The sequence below is a fragment of the Haemorhous mexicanus genome, chromosome 6 (assembly GCF_027477595.1).
Source record: "Haemorhous mexicanus isolate bHaeMex1 chromosome 6, bHaeMex1.pri, whole genome shotgun sequence".
Taxonomy (NCBI): domain Eukaryota; kingdom Metazoa; phylum Chordata; class Aves; order Passeriformes; family Fringillidae; genus Haemorhous; species Haemorhous mexicanus.
Window position 1 is genome coordinate 24,344,234 of NC_082346.1, and position 14,443 is coordinate 24,358,676.

A 14,443-nucleotide genomic window follows, 5' to 3' on the forward strand; every position below is an offset into this window, starting at 1 on the left:
CTTGATTTCCAATATTGCTGGTGATTATAAAAGCCAATCCCCACTTTATATGCATGTTCTACTAAGCCTTTCCTTGGTTTGCATAGTAAGAAGATCTGGAGCTACCCATTGCAATCGCTTCTGAGAACTCTAAACAGGGGATGGCAACAGAAAGCAGAATTTTGAGTTTTAACAGGAGACGCACTTGTCAGTCCATAGCCGGTAAAAGTGACAAATCCCTGTATCAAGTACTAGAAGTTTATAGTACCATTTGTATTGTTTCCCCTGTTTGAAAAGCAAACTGAACAGACCTCATAAAGAGCAGCATATATCTGCATGGCATGTTGTATTTGCAGTCTGTAGACTCAACTAGTTAATACACCAGCTACTGTTTGGCTTTAGGTTCTGTTTGTCTTCCATTGCTACATTTGCCTGGAGTGTTTTGGTGTTGAGAAATTTGGGACTTTATTCCCTGAAGCAGGGTAGATTGCTGATGCCCAAGGTTCATTTGAGAAGCAAGCAGTGTATAGCTGTAACACAGTGTGGTAACCTAAAATGCCTGACTGACTCAGTTTCAAAGTTAAGACTTGTGCTTTGCAGCTGCCTCGTGTTTGCAGATTTCTGCCCTTCTCATAGAAACTATACCAAAAGTGTACAATTGCAGCTGAGTGACACATCAATCAAAATTTCTGCTTAGTTGGGGTTACTTATTATGGCACTTAATGTTACCAATTCCATCCCTTTCTCTCAACCTACTGTTCTCTGGCTCGCTTGTTTCCTGCAAGCTCTGCAGAACAGTGCGATCAGCTCAAAGTGCCTTATGTTAGGCCCACAGGAGTCCTGTACTGAGGAGCTGACAGCGAGAGCCAGCTGGCAAAGCCCAAGTCTGAGCCATGGAACCCCCAGCACCTGCTTCATGTGTAGCATGCCAAGAGGGAGGAAGGTTACATAAATACCTGCTTCTATAGTTGCCCAAATACACCATATGTTGAACATGTATGCCCAGGATGGGGCTGAGAATGTCTGCCCCAGCCCCTCCAGTCCCACTGGCTTTCACTCCCATCATTGCAGCTGAAAGAAAAACAGTTACTGAGAAGAAATTCTTTCCTGAGGGTGGTGAAGCACTGGAATAGGTTGCCCAGAGAAGCTTGGATGTTCCATCCCTGAGAATGTCCAAGACTGTCTTGGATGGGGCTCTGAGAAGCCTGGCCTTGTGAAAGGCATCCTTGCCCATGGGAAGAGAGTTGAAAGTATATGATCTTTAAGGTTCCTTCCAACCTAGGCAACTCTATGGCTCTATGATATGATGATTCTGTGATTCTGTGTGCTGTGAAACAGCTTCAACCAAAATCACCTCACACCTGTGCCATGCTCTTAAAGCACTTTTCTGCTCTTTCAGGCAGAGAAGGGAAACCTGAACTCCTGGGCGAGTGCTAAATAGTGCACAGACTCTGAGGGGTACCATGAACCTTGCAAGAAGATGGAGTAGGTGCCTAAGGAAAAGCTGAGGATCTGGAATTCCACACAAGGTATCTTGCCTCACCTCATCATTACAATAAACTCAGCAGTCGATGAGGTGTATTGAGAGATTTGTTGGCCTGTCTTGAATAGTTCTTGTCGAGACCTTAGCAGAATGGACAATGAAGCTTACATTCTTAGGTATTCTAAATTTTGTCTTCAGTGTGCACTGGGGCAGGGTGTCTTAATTTGGGGCTATGGATTTAGGCAAAGACCCACTGCAGTGCTCAGCACTGCAGCAGCCAGGCCCATTATTGAATCTGGCCTCACTGCAATAAGTGTGAGTAATGGTAAGAGAGGCATGAGAGCAGAATGACTGTACGGGGGGGAGAGCTGCTCTTAGGTTGCTAGAGTGAAAAACATATTTGTAAAGGGATAAAATTAGTGCTGGGTACAAGAATGCCATTTAATGAAACAAATGACTACACTGTTCAGTGGCAGGAAAAAACATGACACATCACAGATAACCAGCAGTCCCCCTTTCCTGTCTCAGGGTTGCTGCAGAGCAGACGGCATTTCTGGCAGCACTGGGCAGGCTGGGATGACAAGTGGATCCCAGTGCTGAGGCTTCCTGAGTGCTGAGACCCTGAGCCACAGGTCTCACTGTGGGGACAGTGAGTGACTGTCTTGGGTCCTCACCTGTGGACTTGTAATGAGAAGTGTTTCCTCAGGTACCGAGAGAGTGGAGCAGGAGGGAGACGTGGGAATATGGTCTCACTGAGATGTGTATTGCTTGTGAGATACTTGTGGCAGCAACATCACAGAAAACCTTCATAATAAAAATTGAATGCTTCTTCCTGTTGGGTGCTCTTTTATCCCCTGTTCATTGTGGTTTATTGCTCCTGTCCTATATTTTTGTTTTCTTTGTCTCCTTTTGATGTTGTCATCTGTGTAGCTCTATGTCCCTATCTTTTGTTCCTTATTGTTGCATTTTTAGTCATGCACGTCACTACTCCTTTAGCTTTCCTAAAGACCTCTTTCATCTCTGTTGTGATCCGCTGTACAGCTTAGCCATGATCCATATGATGGAGCAACGTAGCCAAGCTGTGGGTTGACCGAGGTTTGCATCACTGCCCTGACCCAGATTGCATCTGCAGTCATCTGGAACTGACTACACGCCTGAACAGATAAAAGAAGCTGTGGAAATATGGATCTCTGGGGCCTTGGCAAGGTATCCTCATATGTGTATGCATGTTGATGTGTGAGTACACTTAAAATGCCTGTCTGTTCCATCAGCTCAGCCGACTGGGTGCTCCTTTGGGATTTGCAGCAGCTTAGGGCAAATGGGAACAGACCTGCAAAGCTCATGAGAATACTAGGATTAACCGTGGAAAGGGGGATATGCCTGTTGCTCAGGAGTGTGTGATGCCCATAAGCAAGAGATGCAAACCCCCTCATTTGACCTTTGTATAATTCTTTCCCTTCCAGTGAGTCCCTTTCCCTGCCTGTGACTCATCTTCTTCTAAATGTAGACTGTAAGCCTCTCAGAGGACTGCCTTTCTCTCCAAGCAGGGTAGCATAAAAAATAGCAACACTTTTGAATAACCAGTATGATTTTTTTAACACAAAAAGACTGGAGGACTGTCTTGCTTTGTCTGTCCTTCTCTGTCAAGGGGTTTATCAGTCCCCCTCCGAGAACAGCGGGGCAGGTTCTGTCCTGACCTGCAACAAGAAGGTTGTTCAGACAAGAGGTCTCAGGAGCAGCACAACTGCAGTGCAGTGGGCAGGAGATGTTATAATAAAAGATGGGTAGACTCTGACAGATACCAGCAAATCTTTCATAGCACCCACATACTTCCTTCCCTATTTCTGACCCATTTGTAATTGGCAGCATTCCCTTGGTAACTGCAGTGCAGCTTACATGAATGTCCAGTAGAAAGTTGCCTGCTCCCTTCAGCAGGTTGCCCAATGCTCATCTCCTTTCCTTCAGCCTCTACATGCACTGTCCAGCTGCCCAGTCCACTTTTCTTCTAAAGACTCGGTGAGTCTGGTGACCACTGTTACCTTCCATCCTGTCCTTCAGCTCTACAATGTTACCTTTGACTTGTGGTAGACCTCTTTTCTACCTTTTCTCTTTCCAGATGCTTATGCCATATCCACCTGTCCTCTGGAAGACAAAAGAGTGAGGATCAGCAGTGTCATTTATTCTGCAAAAACTGAACAGATGAGAACTGCCGTGACAGCCAATAGACTAAATTAAAAATTAAGGGAAGGCTGGTATGGAACAAGAGGAAAATTATCCCAACATTTTGCACTTTTTTGTAACTGAAGTCCTGTCTTTTGGAGGGTGTTATGTCAACTACACACTTGGTGAGGCCTATAAGGATTTTCCTTGTGTAATTCCTGCAGGAGTTAGCCCTCGCATATCACACTATTCTAAAAGTGATGTCCAGTAAGCAATAGGTGGTCTCTCTTGGGAAAAATGCAGGAAGAAAACTTGGTGAGAGCTGGATCCTCTGCAGTGTCACCTCTCATGAGGGACTGAGAGAAGAAAAAATAAAGAAAGAAAAAAAAAAAGGTGAACTAATTCACCATGGAGATGGAAAGATGCATGCTTCCTGTTGTGGAATAGGACAAAATCCTGTGACATATTCCCTCCTATTAGGTTTGATACCACTGCTTATGATAAAGATTAATTTATAAAAATCAACTGTAAAGTTATAGGTCAGCCAATAAGATAGTGACTTCACTAATTTTTCATTACAATGTGTATAATAGTTTCATGCCTTAATTGACATGTGTGGTGTGTTGTGTTGTTGAATCCAATGAAATTTGAATCCCACTATGAATTTGTTTTCCACAAATAGATTATGAACAGAAGCCTTTGATTTCTATCAGTTATGTATTTTTGAGTGAAAAGCTATTTTGTGTGTATATATTTAACAGCAGGAAATGTAGCAAACGTTTATTTTTATTAAACTAATAAAAGGGATAAGCCTATCATGGCAAATTTTAATTTGATTTCTTTGGTCTTGTTTCCCTTAGCAAGGACAAAAGGTCATAGAGTGCAGCCCCAGGTATCTCAGGATGCACAGTTCTTTGCATCAGGTAGTTGATGTCATACTAGTGTGTCTTGTTTCTTAATGAGAGCTGTGAAGTGGCGGTAGTGCTTGTGACTGCATTCACATGGCACCATGGTCAGGTTGTGGCCCCAAGTTGCAACACACAGGGTACTGCTTACCTGTTACAATTAAGGTGGCACCTTACATGAGCTCTTTCAAACTCTGAAGCAGCAAAAGGTTAGGAAATGTGGAATGAGATGAGGAAAGAGAAACTGTAGAGCACTTGTAAATCCATTGAGTTTACAATGAGTGGTCTGCAGGAGTGGAGCTGCAAGGGAGGCCAGGCTTGAGGCATGCCAGGATTTGGCAGATTAGGCTCCTGGAGGCTTCCTCTGCCATCCACATGGCATGTGGCAAGTAACACAAAGGAGTGGATGAGGGGAACATGGCTGCAGCCTGGCAGCTGGTTCAGCTTGGAGATCTTCAGGAGTAGTGGCTGGGTTTGGGTATGACCTATTTGCCAGTCCAGGAGAGAAAGGAAAGGCAACATTTAGACTACCCCCCTATGCTACTTGTTGGTAGTAACTCAGATGGATGTGGATCTCTAAAAAATCTAATCTAGAGAAGGTTTCTTACTGCTTGAACTAACATCATTGTCAAATAAGTGATATAAAAGTCTTGTTTTCTAGAAAAAAAATTTGGCACTGAAAGTTGCAAGGGGCTCCCTTTAAAAACAGCCACTATACCGCACCCTATATTAATAACAGTCCCCTATACCTCAACTGGTCCTCTCTGACATTTTAACTGACCCACACCTTACACCAAATTGCCATTAATTTTCCATGTTCCTCAGCCACTCCTGCCGTTTCAGCCTGTTGAGTCAATACATCTCAACCATGAGCTATTTCAGGGCTTCAGCCTCCCACAGCCTACATTGCCCCATCTCCTATCCGTTGCCCCAGGCTCCAGTCTGGGAGGGAGGGAAAAAGCCGGGCCAATAAGTGAGGTACGGACGGCACGGCCCTAGCAAGTGGCTGGAGGTGGGACAGAAGGCAGCGGAGCTTTGTGCCCTTCACCACCATGGAAGGAGCCACTGATGGGGGGTGTGTGTGTGTGTCATTTCAGAGGTGTTTCCTATACTCCTCCCAAGTCTAGGCGTTCCTAACCCATCGTGTGAGGGGCTCTGGGAGACGGGTCGTGTCAAGCGGGCAGGTGAAGGGCGATGGGGCAGGGCAAGTCCAGGCATGGCACAAGTGGGCAGCTCAGGAGGAATATTTCAGGAAGCCTCCGTTGCCCCTGGATCTTGTCGGGGAAGACAGATCGAGGCCAGCCAGACGGGACAGCGCTGCCAGCCCCGCGGCGCGTGGGGTGCAGTGGCAGCTGGGCTGCGGTGCTCAGCCCCTCTTTTCCCGGGATGGACTTTCCCCGGTGAGGGTTCCCTTTGCCCAGGGGTTCCTGCGGACCTGTGCCGTGCCGTGGCGATCGCAGCGCGGCTCCGTGGGCGAGCGCAGTGCGGGGATGGGGGGAGGGGAACCGAGGGACATATTCGAGTGCGAGGTGGAGCCTGAGTATTTTATGAATGGGCTCATATGACGTCAGTGGGGGCGGGAGCGGAGGCCCCGTCTTCCACCAGTCCTGCGGGGTTCCTGGGCGGCGGGACCAATCGAAGTGCGGCGACCGGGTGACGGCCATGCTCACTGTCCAATGGTGGCAAGAGAGCGGTGCCGACCACGTGGGGCCCAGGCCGCAAGTAGTACGGGGGCGTGTGGCCGCTCGCTGCCTGCCCCCCCCTTCCCGGCGCGGCGGGGCCGGGCGGCCCCAGGGCGGGCGGGCCCGGCCGCGTTGCCGGGTTACCCGGTGGCTGAGAGGCCCCTCCGCCAATCGCGGCGGGGCGGGGGCGGGCGCCGTGACGGCTGCGGGGCGGTGGTGGCCGGGAGGGCTCAGTCCGGCCGCGGCAGCCTCCGCAGCATGGTGGCTCCCGCCGCGCTCCCGGCCGCTGGCCTCTTCTACTGGGTGGGCGCGCTGGGCGCTCTCTACGCGGCGGTGCTGGCCTCGTACCGCCTGCTGGCCGGGCTCCGCGTCTGGGTGCTGGGTAGCGGCGCCGCCGCCGTGGGGCCGGCGCTGGGCGCCTGGGCAGGTGAGTGCGCGTCCCGGCCGCCCCCGCCGCGCCTCTTTCTCCGGTGCCCCCCCGGGTCGGGGCAGGGACCTCGCGGGGAAGCGGCCTCGACCTGGCGGGGAGGGGGACGCGGGGGGCGAGAACGGGCCCTCGGGGGAACCGCGGCAGTCTGGCGGAGCGCCCGTGGGGCGACAGCCGGGTCCGGAGTGGGCCCGGGCCTGGGGTCTGGGGCAGCGGTTGAGGTGCTGGCGGGTTCCACTGTTCTGCCGAGTGGGCCCCCGGCGAGCCGGCAGCCGCTCTCAAGCTCCCCACGAAACGTGCAGGGCCACAGCACGCCGGTCTGGTCGGTCCTGAGAGAAGCGTCGATTGTTGGGACTTGGCGGGCGGACGGGCACGGCGTGTTTGAACTTGGTGTCTCCAGGGCGGCCGGGAGCGCAGCGCGGCTCAGGAGCAGCGCAGCCGGGGCCGCCCCGCAGTTCCCAGCGCGGCCGGTCGGTGCGCGCCGCCCCCTCCGCGCCGGCCTCGCACCTCATCGCTGACGTCAGGCCCGCCCCGTCCCCGCCGCCCCCGGAGGAGCGGCCGCTCCCGGCGCAGCGGAGGCCGGGAGCCGCGCGGCATCTGCCCGGCACCGGGAGCCTCGCGGGCGAACGGCGGTAGCCGTGGGTGCCCCACGAAAAGAGCTTTGCTGGAGGGTGAGGGAAGAGCCCTACCAAGAGCGGCGGGAGAACAGCGGAGCGGCGTGAAACTTATGCCGACTCTGTTTGCTCCTGCAGCTCGGTCCCTCCTCGGTCCCGGGCCGCGCTCGGGAAGGGGCTGAAGCACAAGTGGCTCAACCTGTGGAGGTTGTGACAGTAATGGTGGCCGGGAGGGGATGGCGGCAGCATTTAGCGTCCCCGAAATACAGGAGCGCTGTGGAAGTACAGCAGAAGCTATTACCGGGGTAATTTCAGTGCTACGCTGCTCTAACTTTTTCAGTACGTCGCTTCCTGGTCCTAGGAGCCACGTTGGGGAAAGACAGTTTCTTCCGAGTCTGCCGCTGCCACTCTGGCCTTTAAGTAATGATGAGATGATGTAAAGGGCTTCTCTGCTGGTGTAACAGATCAGGCCAAGGGAATTTTCAAATCCATTATTGGAAAGGGCAGTTTTTGTGCTTGATTGGGAGTTGATAAGGTGGGCCACAAAAATAATCGTAGCGTGGGAGTTTGAGATGACAGTTTAAAAGGCTGCAAGAGGTACTTTCCTCAAGGGGAGTAGGAGGACATCAAGTGCTCAGCTGCTTCCAGGTGTCAGAGCTGTAGGCAGAGCAGCCCTGCACCAAGCAGGTTGATTGCTGGGCTTATGACTGTGCTCCCCTATAACCTCTGCTGCAGCCAGCACAGAACTTGTGTGTGAGCGCATGCCTGGGTAGTTGAATGTCTGCTTGTGTGAGACACCAGTAAAGCAGCACTGCTTCTCGCAGCATACCTAATGCCAGAGCATGTCATGAGTCCTGTGTGACCAGGCTTGAAGTGCAGCAGCCGTGCCTTGGATAAGTAACAGCTTTACATACAAATAACTGAGGTGCAGGTCTTCCTTTCAGCTGGAGAAATGTTACGCCTGTTAAAGATATGGCTGGCACAGGACACCCAAACCTTCTTTGACTTTCTAATATTGGTTTTGAATATATTACTGCATTATCAGTTGCCTGCTGACTTGTGGTGCATCACAGCAGTCTTGGTGGCCACTTGAGCATGTTTTGCATTGTTTCAAGCATGGAAGTTTGCAGTGCTTGAGCCAAATGCCACCTTATCAGCTGAAACCACAAACTGTAAACAGCAGATCTTCCCACAGTCACATCCTCAAACATCCAGAGAACTGCAGTGCAAATGTCCTCTGTCTCTCTTGAACAAGAGCAGGCAGCAGTGGGCCACTGTATGTGGCCAATGGCTGCTCACAGAAATTGTTCTTTCTCTGCCAAGATTGTGATGTTCAAGGCAGGGAGAAAGCAGAGCACTGGCAGCACAGCTAAATTCTGTGTTTATTGCTCTGCTCTGGAGTGGGAGCATTGCTGCAGTGTCAAGGAGAATGGAGAAATGGGGTGATGATGCCTGCTGTCACTGTAGGAAGGCATGTGGCCATCATGAGTTAGCTGTTTTGTGTCCTCAGTGTGCAGCTGATGCAGGTGAGATGCTGCTTTATTGGGACAGCTGCTGTAGTCTCCAGCTGAAATGAAGAGAGGTTGTCTTAGTCTGAATAAGCACTGGGGAGGTTTGCCCTGAAGTATGTTGTGGCTGGGCAGGCTCTCTATTCTCTCTCCTGGAAAGGAAGATGGAGGCACAGCTGCAGATGTGTTGGGTCACCTTGGTTAGCAAATTACTAAGTCATACTGTAAGAAGAAGTGCATTCCCTTTTTTTTCTGATATTTTAAAAACCAGTGGTTTTGATGCTAATTGGCTGCTGTAGTTACTGTGTCAATGTATTCTTTCTAGTGCACAACTTGAGAGCAACTTTATAAAAACCCCAAAAGAGAAGTCCTTTTGGAAGGACTTCTTACTGCCTTTTAACTCTTCTGCACGTTTGAAATTGGGTTGCAAATTTTTTCCTTGTTTTCTTTGAGGTTTTTTTGGATGCATATATGCAATTGCTTCTGTCTATGCTTGGTCTAATTTACTGGTATTTCAAAAGAGGGGATGGGAGCAAGAGGAACCACTATGTGCACTGGTAATGTACTCTGGGAAAGCTAGGTTTCTACTACTTGAAGTAGCACCTCTTTTGACAAAAAGTTAGTTTTTCTACAGTCACAATTATGTGTGAAGATCTGTGTGCAGCTTTTCTGGTTTTCTCTCTGTATGACTTGCATCTGGCTTGGTTTTTGGCTACTGTACAGTGAAGTACAGTTTGGAAGTTGTGTGGATGTTTCAAAGTGAGATTTCTGGGTGCATCTTGAGAGACTATACAGTGAAAACTCCTGAGATTCATGTTCCACCTTTAATGTGCTTCACAAGTTGGTAAAAGAGAGAATAACAGTTCCTGTGATTAAAAAACAGTGTAGCTAAATAAACGACAGACTCAACAGCTCCAGAAGAGTGCCAAGGAGGCATTCTGAATTCACCAAGAATACAGCACAGATATGGCTGTTCCCCTGCCTTCCTCTAGGCAGACAGATCTGTTGGTAGTGCTGATTGTTGTGATCCATAGTTGTATTTCCTTAGGTTGGATGAGAGTCCTGTTCTTCTCCCATTGATGGTAGTGGCAGGCAGCCACCTTGCTTCTCTGCCATTGAAAATTGGGTGTATTCTGGAGTACAGAGTGTCTGGAGCAGGGAACTGTCTGCTGCTGTTATAGTTCCCATTTGGAGAGTTGCCGTGTCTCCTATTTTAGGAAGCCGCCTCTTTTGCAGGAAAACATGAAATCATTCTTCTCCTTCCCTTCAGTAACTTGGCAAAATGAATTCAAAATCCTATGGTGATTTAGGCTGTGAGGGACCTCAGGAGACTTGACTTGTAGTCCAACCTCCTGTCTAGAGCAAGGTCACCTGTGTAACCAGACCAGTTCAGTGTATGCAGATAATCAACTTTGTATGTTCAAAACACACTGACAGTGCAAGTTGGATTGATCTGGTGCTCTAAAGCATCTAACGGCTTGGTTGTGTGGGAACTTAAACTTTTTGTTTCTTTTTCTCCTGTCTCAACACTGCACATATTTTGATGATAAATGTGGGGTTTTCTGTAGCTGGAGCAATGTGTTGACTGGAAACAAAGTTATTTTGATTATGTGATTTGCCATATGACACTTGAAGAAAAGTCTTCTTTAAAGAAGAAGAGCTTTTTTTAAAGCCTCACAGTGTCTTAAAAAAGCATCCACTTCTTCTCTATCTTCAATGCCTTTGATAGAGTAATGGTTGAATAATTGTACATTTAGTGGTTACAAGATGTCTGCTAGTGGTGATGCTTTCTCATGTGGAGAATACAGCTGTACAGCTGTATTTGGGCCAACAAAGGTTTGTGAAGATGAGCTTGCCTTAATTAAGCTTGGAGTTTATTCACTAACATGCAAAATCAACTAAATGTGGGCAATTTGCTCTAGGTTTCTTTAAAAAGAATTTGTGAGAGGTCGTTGATCAGGATGGTGCTCTCAACTGCCTCTAACTTTCTGTAATTTGATTTTAGACAAAACTCCCTTATTCAGTCTTAAACCATTCTTTCCCTGTGTAAATATTTAACAAAAACTTTGGGCAGCAGCAAAGCTGGGTGACCCTCTTTGCCTTCTTGTTGGCTTCTTTTACTTAATAATGGTTATGCATATCCAGCATCCAAAAATAGGGAGGCATGAAAATGTATGTAACTGGGTACCTGAGCACTGAAGTAGATATTTCTTTGTGTCTGTACAGTCAGGTCTTCTAAAAACTAAGAATACTGGAGCAATTCCCAAACTCTTGATGGCTAGCAAGTTGAGATAATAACAAGCTCTATACATCAGACCTTCTCAATAGTATTATTAAATTAATAAGATGTGATGCTTATGTCAAGAGGAAGAAGTCTAAGAAAAGGACTAGCTGGATTTTGTGCTTTTAAATGGTTCGAGTTCTATTCCATCTGTAAGGTTATGCTTTCTGCAGTCCCTAGAAGTGGTGTCTTATGAAATAGACCCTGATCCTTATAAAGTTCTTGGTGTATTCTTAATGAAATAAGTCATATGGTAAAATATTTTAGTTACAATTTAAGAACTCCATACAGAGGACATTCACTTCACTGCTGATCAGGTGCAAACGACACAGTCAGTGTCATTTTTGGAACTCCTTAGCATCCATCAAGTGAAATAGTTGTTGCCTTACAGCTTCTTAGTTTTCTGCAAGCAAGTTTCAGTCCCTGGTGCACAAACAAGTGCAGTCTTGCTTTGCATGTGTTTCACAATGTGCAGTGATAAATAGTTGACAGACCATGTCACAAGTCACTGTTGCAGATTTCAACAGCCACCCTGGAGCAATGTGTGATAAGGGTGTAGTTGGTAGGGAGGTGGAGCAGAAGGGAGTTTCAACCTCTCTGAGCGTTGCTCTCCCTACAGGATGTGAGGGGAGAGGCTCTGCCCAACTCCAATTTTCCCTGTGCAGGAGTGCTTGGCTGGTGTGTGCAGAGCTTTGGGGGGAGCTTTTGGTTATCTTTAGTTCTTCAGCTGAATCACTCATTCAGGGATTTATCATCTTCAGCACTTCAGGTCCATGGTGAAGGTTTTCTGGCCTTGTTCTCAATTCTGGACGCTACCCTTGTATGAAATAAAGCATGGCACTTGTTAACTTGAAAGGTGATGTTAAGAGCATGTGAAAATATGCCAGCTTGCTTGTAAACTAACTTGTGATCGTGACAGCTCAAGTGAAATGTGCAGACTGACCTCAGAGCATGTTTTGTTTTTTGTATGGCTATTTGCAAACTGCTTCTGAAGGGCTACTGCACTGGAGAGTGGCTCAGAGAACAGTCTGATGCAAGTGTCCTAATCCTGTCTATACTTCTCAGGAGTACTGTGCTCCAATGTGTATTGTTGTTTTTTTTTTTTTCCTAGTTGCCATGTAATGTTTCCAAGTATCCATCATAAATTTTCTCTTGTAAAATTTTAGCTGTCTGCCTTCAGTTATCAGTCATACCCATAGCTTGTAATTTAGAAGACTTCTGTCAGTGTATGCCTTCAGCCTGTGCTTTGCTGGACTGAGCAAACTTCCAGAGCAGTCCAGGAGAAGTGGGTCTCTGACTCTCCTTCTCTAGACTTGGCAGCTCATGCTGTGTGGTGTTTGAAGGGGCTGTAAATCCCTCAGAGACCTTGCAACTCTTGGTTGAGTCAGGGAGGCTCTCTAATATTTTTTACATAGGCTGCTGCTATTAACATACCCTAAAATCAGTCCTGCTTCCTAGACAGTATAAAGTAATGAACCATTCTCTGCTGTTTTCTACAATTTTTCTATTTCTGGTGCTTGCTTACTTCTTTCAGGTGTCATTTGCACATGATGTTGCTGACTGTTTAAAACTTCCACTTAGTAGGACTGCTCAACACTTACTGCATTATGTGCTTCTTTTTGCACTCTATGGTCAGAAGAGTAGAGGGAGAGCCACTGCTCAGAGCCCAGATGTCCAGAGTCCCTTGTTCTGCTGTGTCCTAGCTGATGGTCTTCAGCCCTTCCCTTCTGGCTCATGCCAGCACACTAAATGTGGCATGAGTGGACATCACCAAACTCAGCATCAACCAAGTTCATAATCTTCAGCTCTGCAGTTTGATTCAGAATATGAACAGGCTTTGCCATGTTTATCTGCAGGAGCAGAGAGATGTACATGGAGGAGGGTTAAATGCTTTAGTATGGTTTTTCCACCTGCAAAAAAACCCCCAAAAAACCCAGCTAATGGTGAGTGGAGGACAGATGTTTCCATTAAGGTGAAAAGAATATCCATCTCTGATAAACAGCCTGAGAGGGAAATGCTTGACAATTTATTAGCCTGGAGATGAATAGCTATGTTATTTTAAGCTAGCTCATTCTCCCAGTCTTCTGTGTGTTTTAAAGTAGGAATACTTGTAATGGAAACTGGTTACTTAACTAGAGAATTTACACAAGGATGTAATGTAGAGTAGTATCATCCTTCAGTTTCTTTGGTTTGCTCCTCTGGCCTCAGTGTGTGCTTCCCTCACTTTGGGAAGATTACCTGTGAGGTGCCCTGGTGACAGCAAGGAAAGGCATTGTGTAGGAGTGCCTGAGGGCCGAGCTGAGAGTGTCCTTTGGGAAAACTCCAGTAGTTCTCCACCTGGGAATTTTTTTTTTTTTTTTTTTTTTTTTTTTCTTTGGTAGGTGGGTGAAATGCATGGTTCTTGATCTTGTGAATATGTTAATTCCTAATCCATAGGGTGAGGATGACCATCTCTACTATGGAAGGGATAACATTAAGAAGGTATCTTTCTTGATTATTCTAACAGAAACCAAATGTGATTCTTTAGGCCTCTATATGAACAAAAATGTGGGATAAACTCTATAACTAGTTGGTAAAACACCCATATGTTTGGCTTGCATGGTTTCATCACTTACCTAAGTTGCTACTTCTTGCTTCAGATGACTTCTGATGCTCACTTACTGATAAGTTTTGCAAAACGTGGGTTCTTAGAGAAAAGCCAAAGATTTTTCAGATTGAGTACATTAATATCTGAAAATGCTAGAGTTAGGGCAATTCAACTTCCTTCCCCTGTAGTACATTTAATTGCACAAAAGAATTCTACCTTAAATCTGCTATTTTTTGACTTCTGATTTAACCTTAAAATAATATATTGTTTTTCAAATCTGTGAAAGTTCACAGATTCCTGGAATTAATGTCTAGAGCAGTGCACCATCACCCACTGGGTGAGTCATTAGCAGTACTGAAATCCTGTTCCACAATATAAGCATCTCCAGCTAACATGGGAAGAGAGCTATATGCAGAATTTCCTACTGAGCTTCTAATTCACTCCATTGCCCTCAGCAGCAGATAGTGACACCTAAAAGCCTGAGGTTTGGTTGTAGGTTTTGAAAGAAACCTCTTGTTTAGCAGTTCTTAAAACTGGAGTTGAGAAGTCCACAATCTGAGCCTCAGCGAAAATAGTGCCTCTTCCATTGTTTCTTCTAGTTCTATTCCCATTTTTGTTACCCTTCCTGCTTCTTTCTCTCCTGAGGGTTCTCTCGTGTTTCTCTCATGATTCAGTTGCTTGTCAGTTGTGGATGACAGCTGGGTGGCTCAGCTTCAGGCAGGGTGTGTGTATATGCAGAACTTACTGTCTGGTTGACTGTACAGATTTGGTTTTGGTTGCATGTTTGGTTTTTTCTGTTTCTTACACCTCCCTTCTA

At 47.0% G+C, this 14,443-nt stretch overlaps 1 protein-coding gene and 1 long non-coding RNA gene across 2 annotated transcripts in view; both read left to right on the top strand.

The window, feature by feature from the left end:
* Positions 1-1,357: 1,357 nt before the first annotated feature.
* LOC132328342 (uncharacterized) lies at positions 1,358-4,444 on the top strand. The gene is made up of 3 exons (XR_009486746.1): positions 1,358-1,508; positions 2,504-2,668; positions 3,579-4,444. It is a non-coding gene; the product is annotated as an uncharacterized LOC132328342 (long non-coding RNA).
* Positions 4,445-6,203: 1,759 nt separating this feature from the next.
* The window catches only part of HSD17B12 (hydroxysteroid 17-beta dehydrogenase 12), an 81,405-nt gene continuing 73,165 nt past the window's right edge, over positions 6,204-14,443 (top strand). The window contains 3 exon segments of the mRNA XM_059849271.1: positions 6,204-6,296; positions 6,298-6,460; positions 6,463-6,636. Coding sequence (XP_059705254.1) covers positions 6,204-6,296; positions 6,298-6,460; positions 6,463-6,636 — 430 coding nt within the window.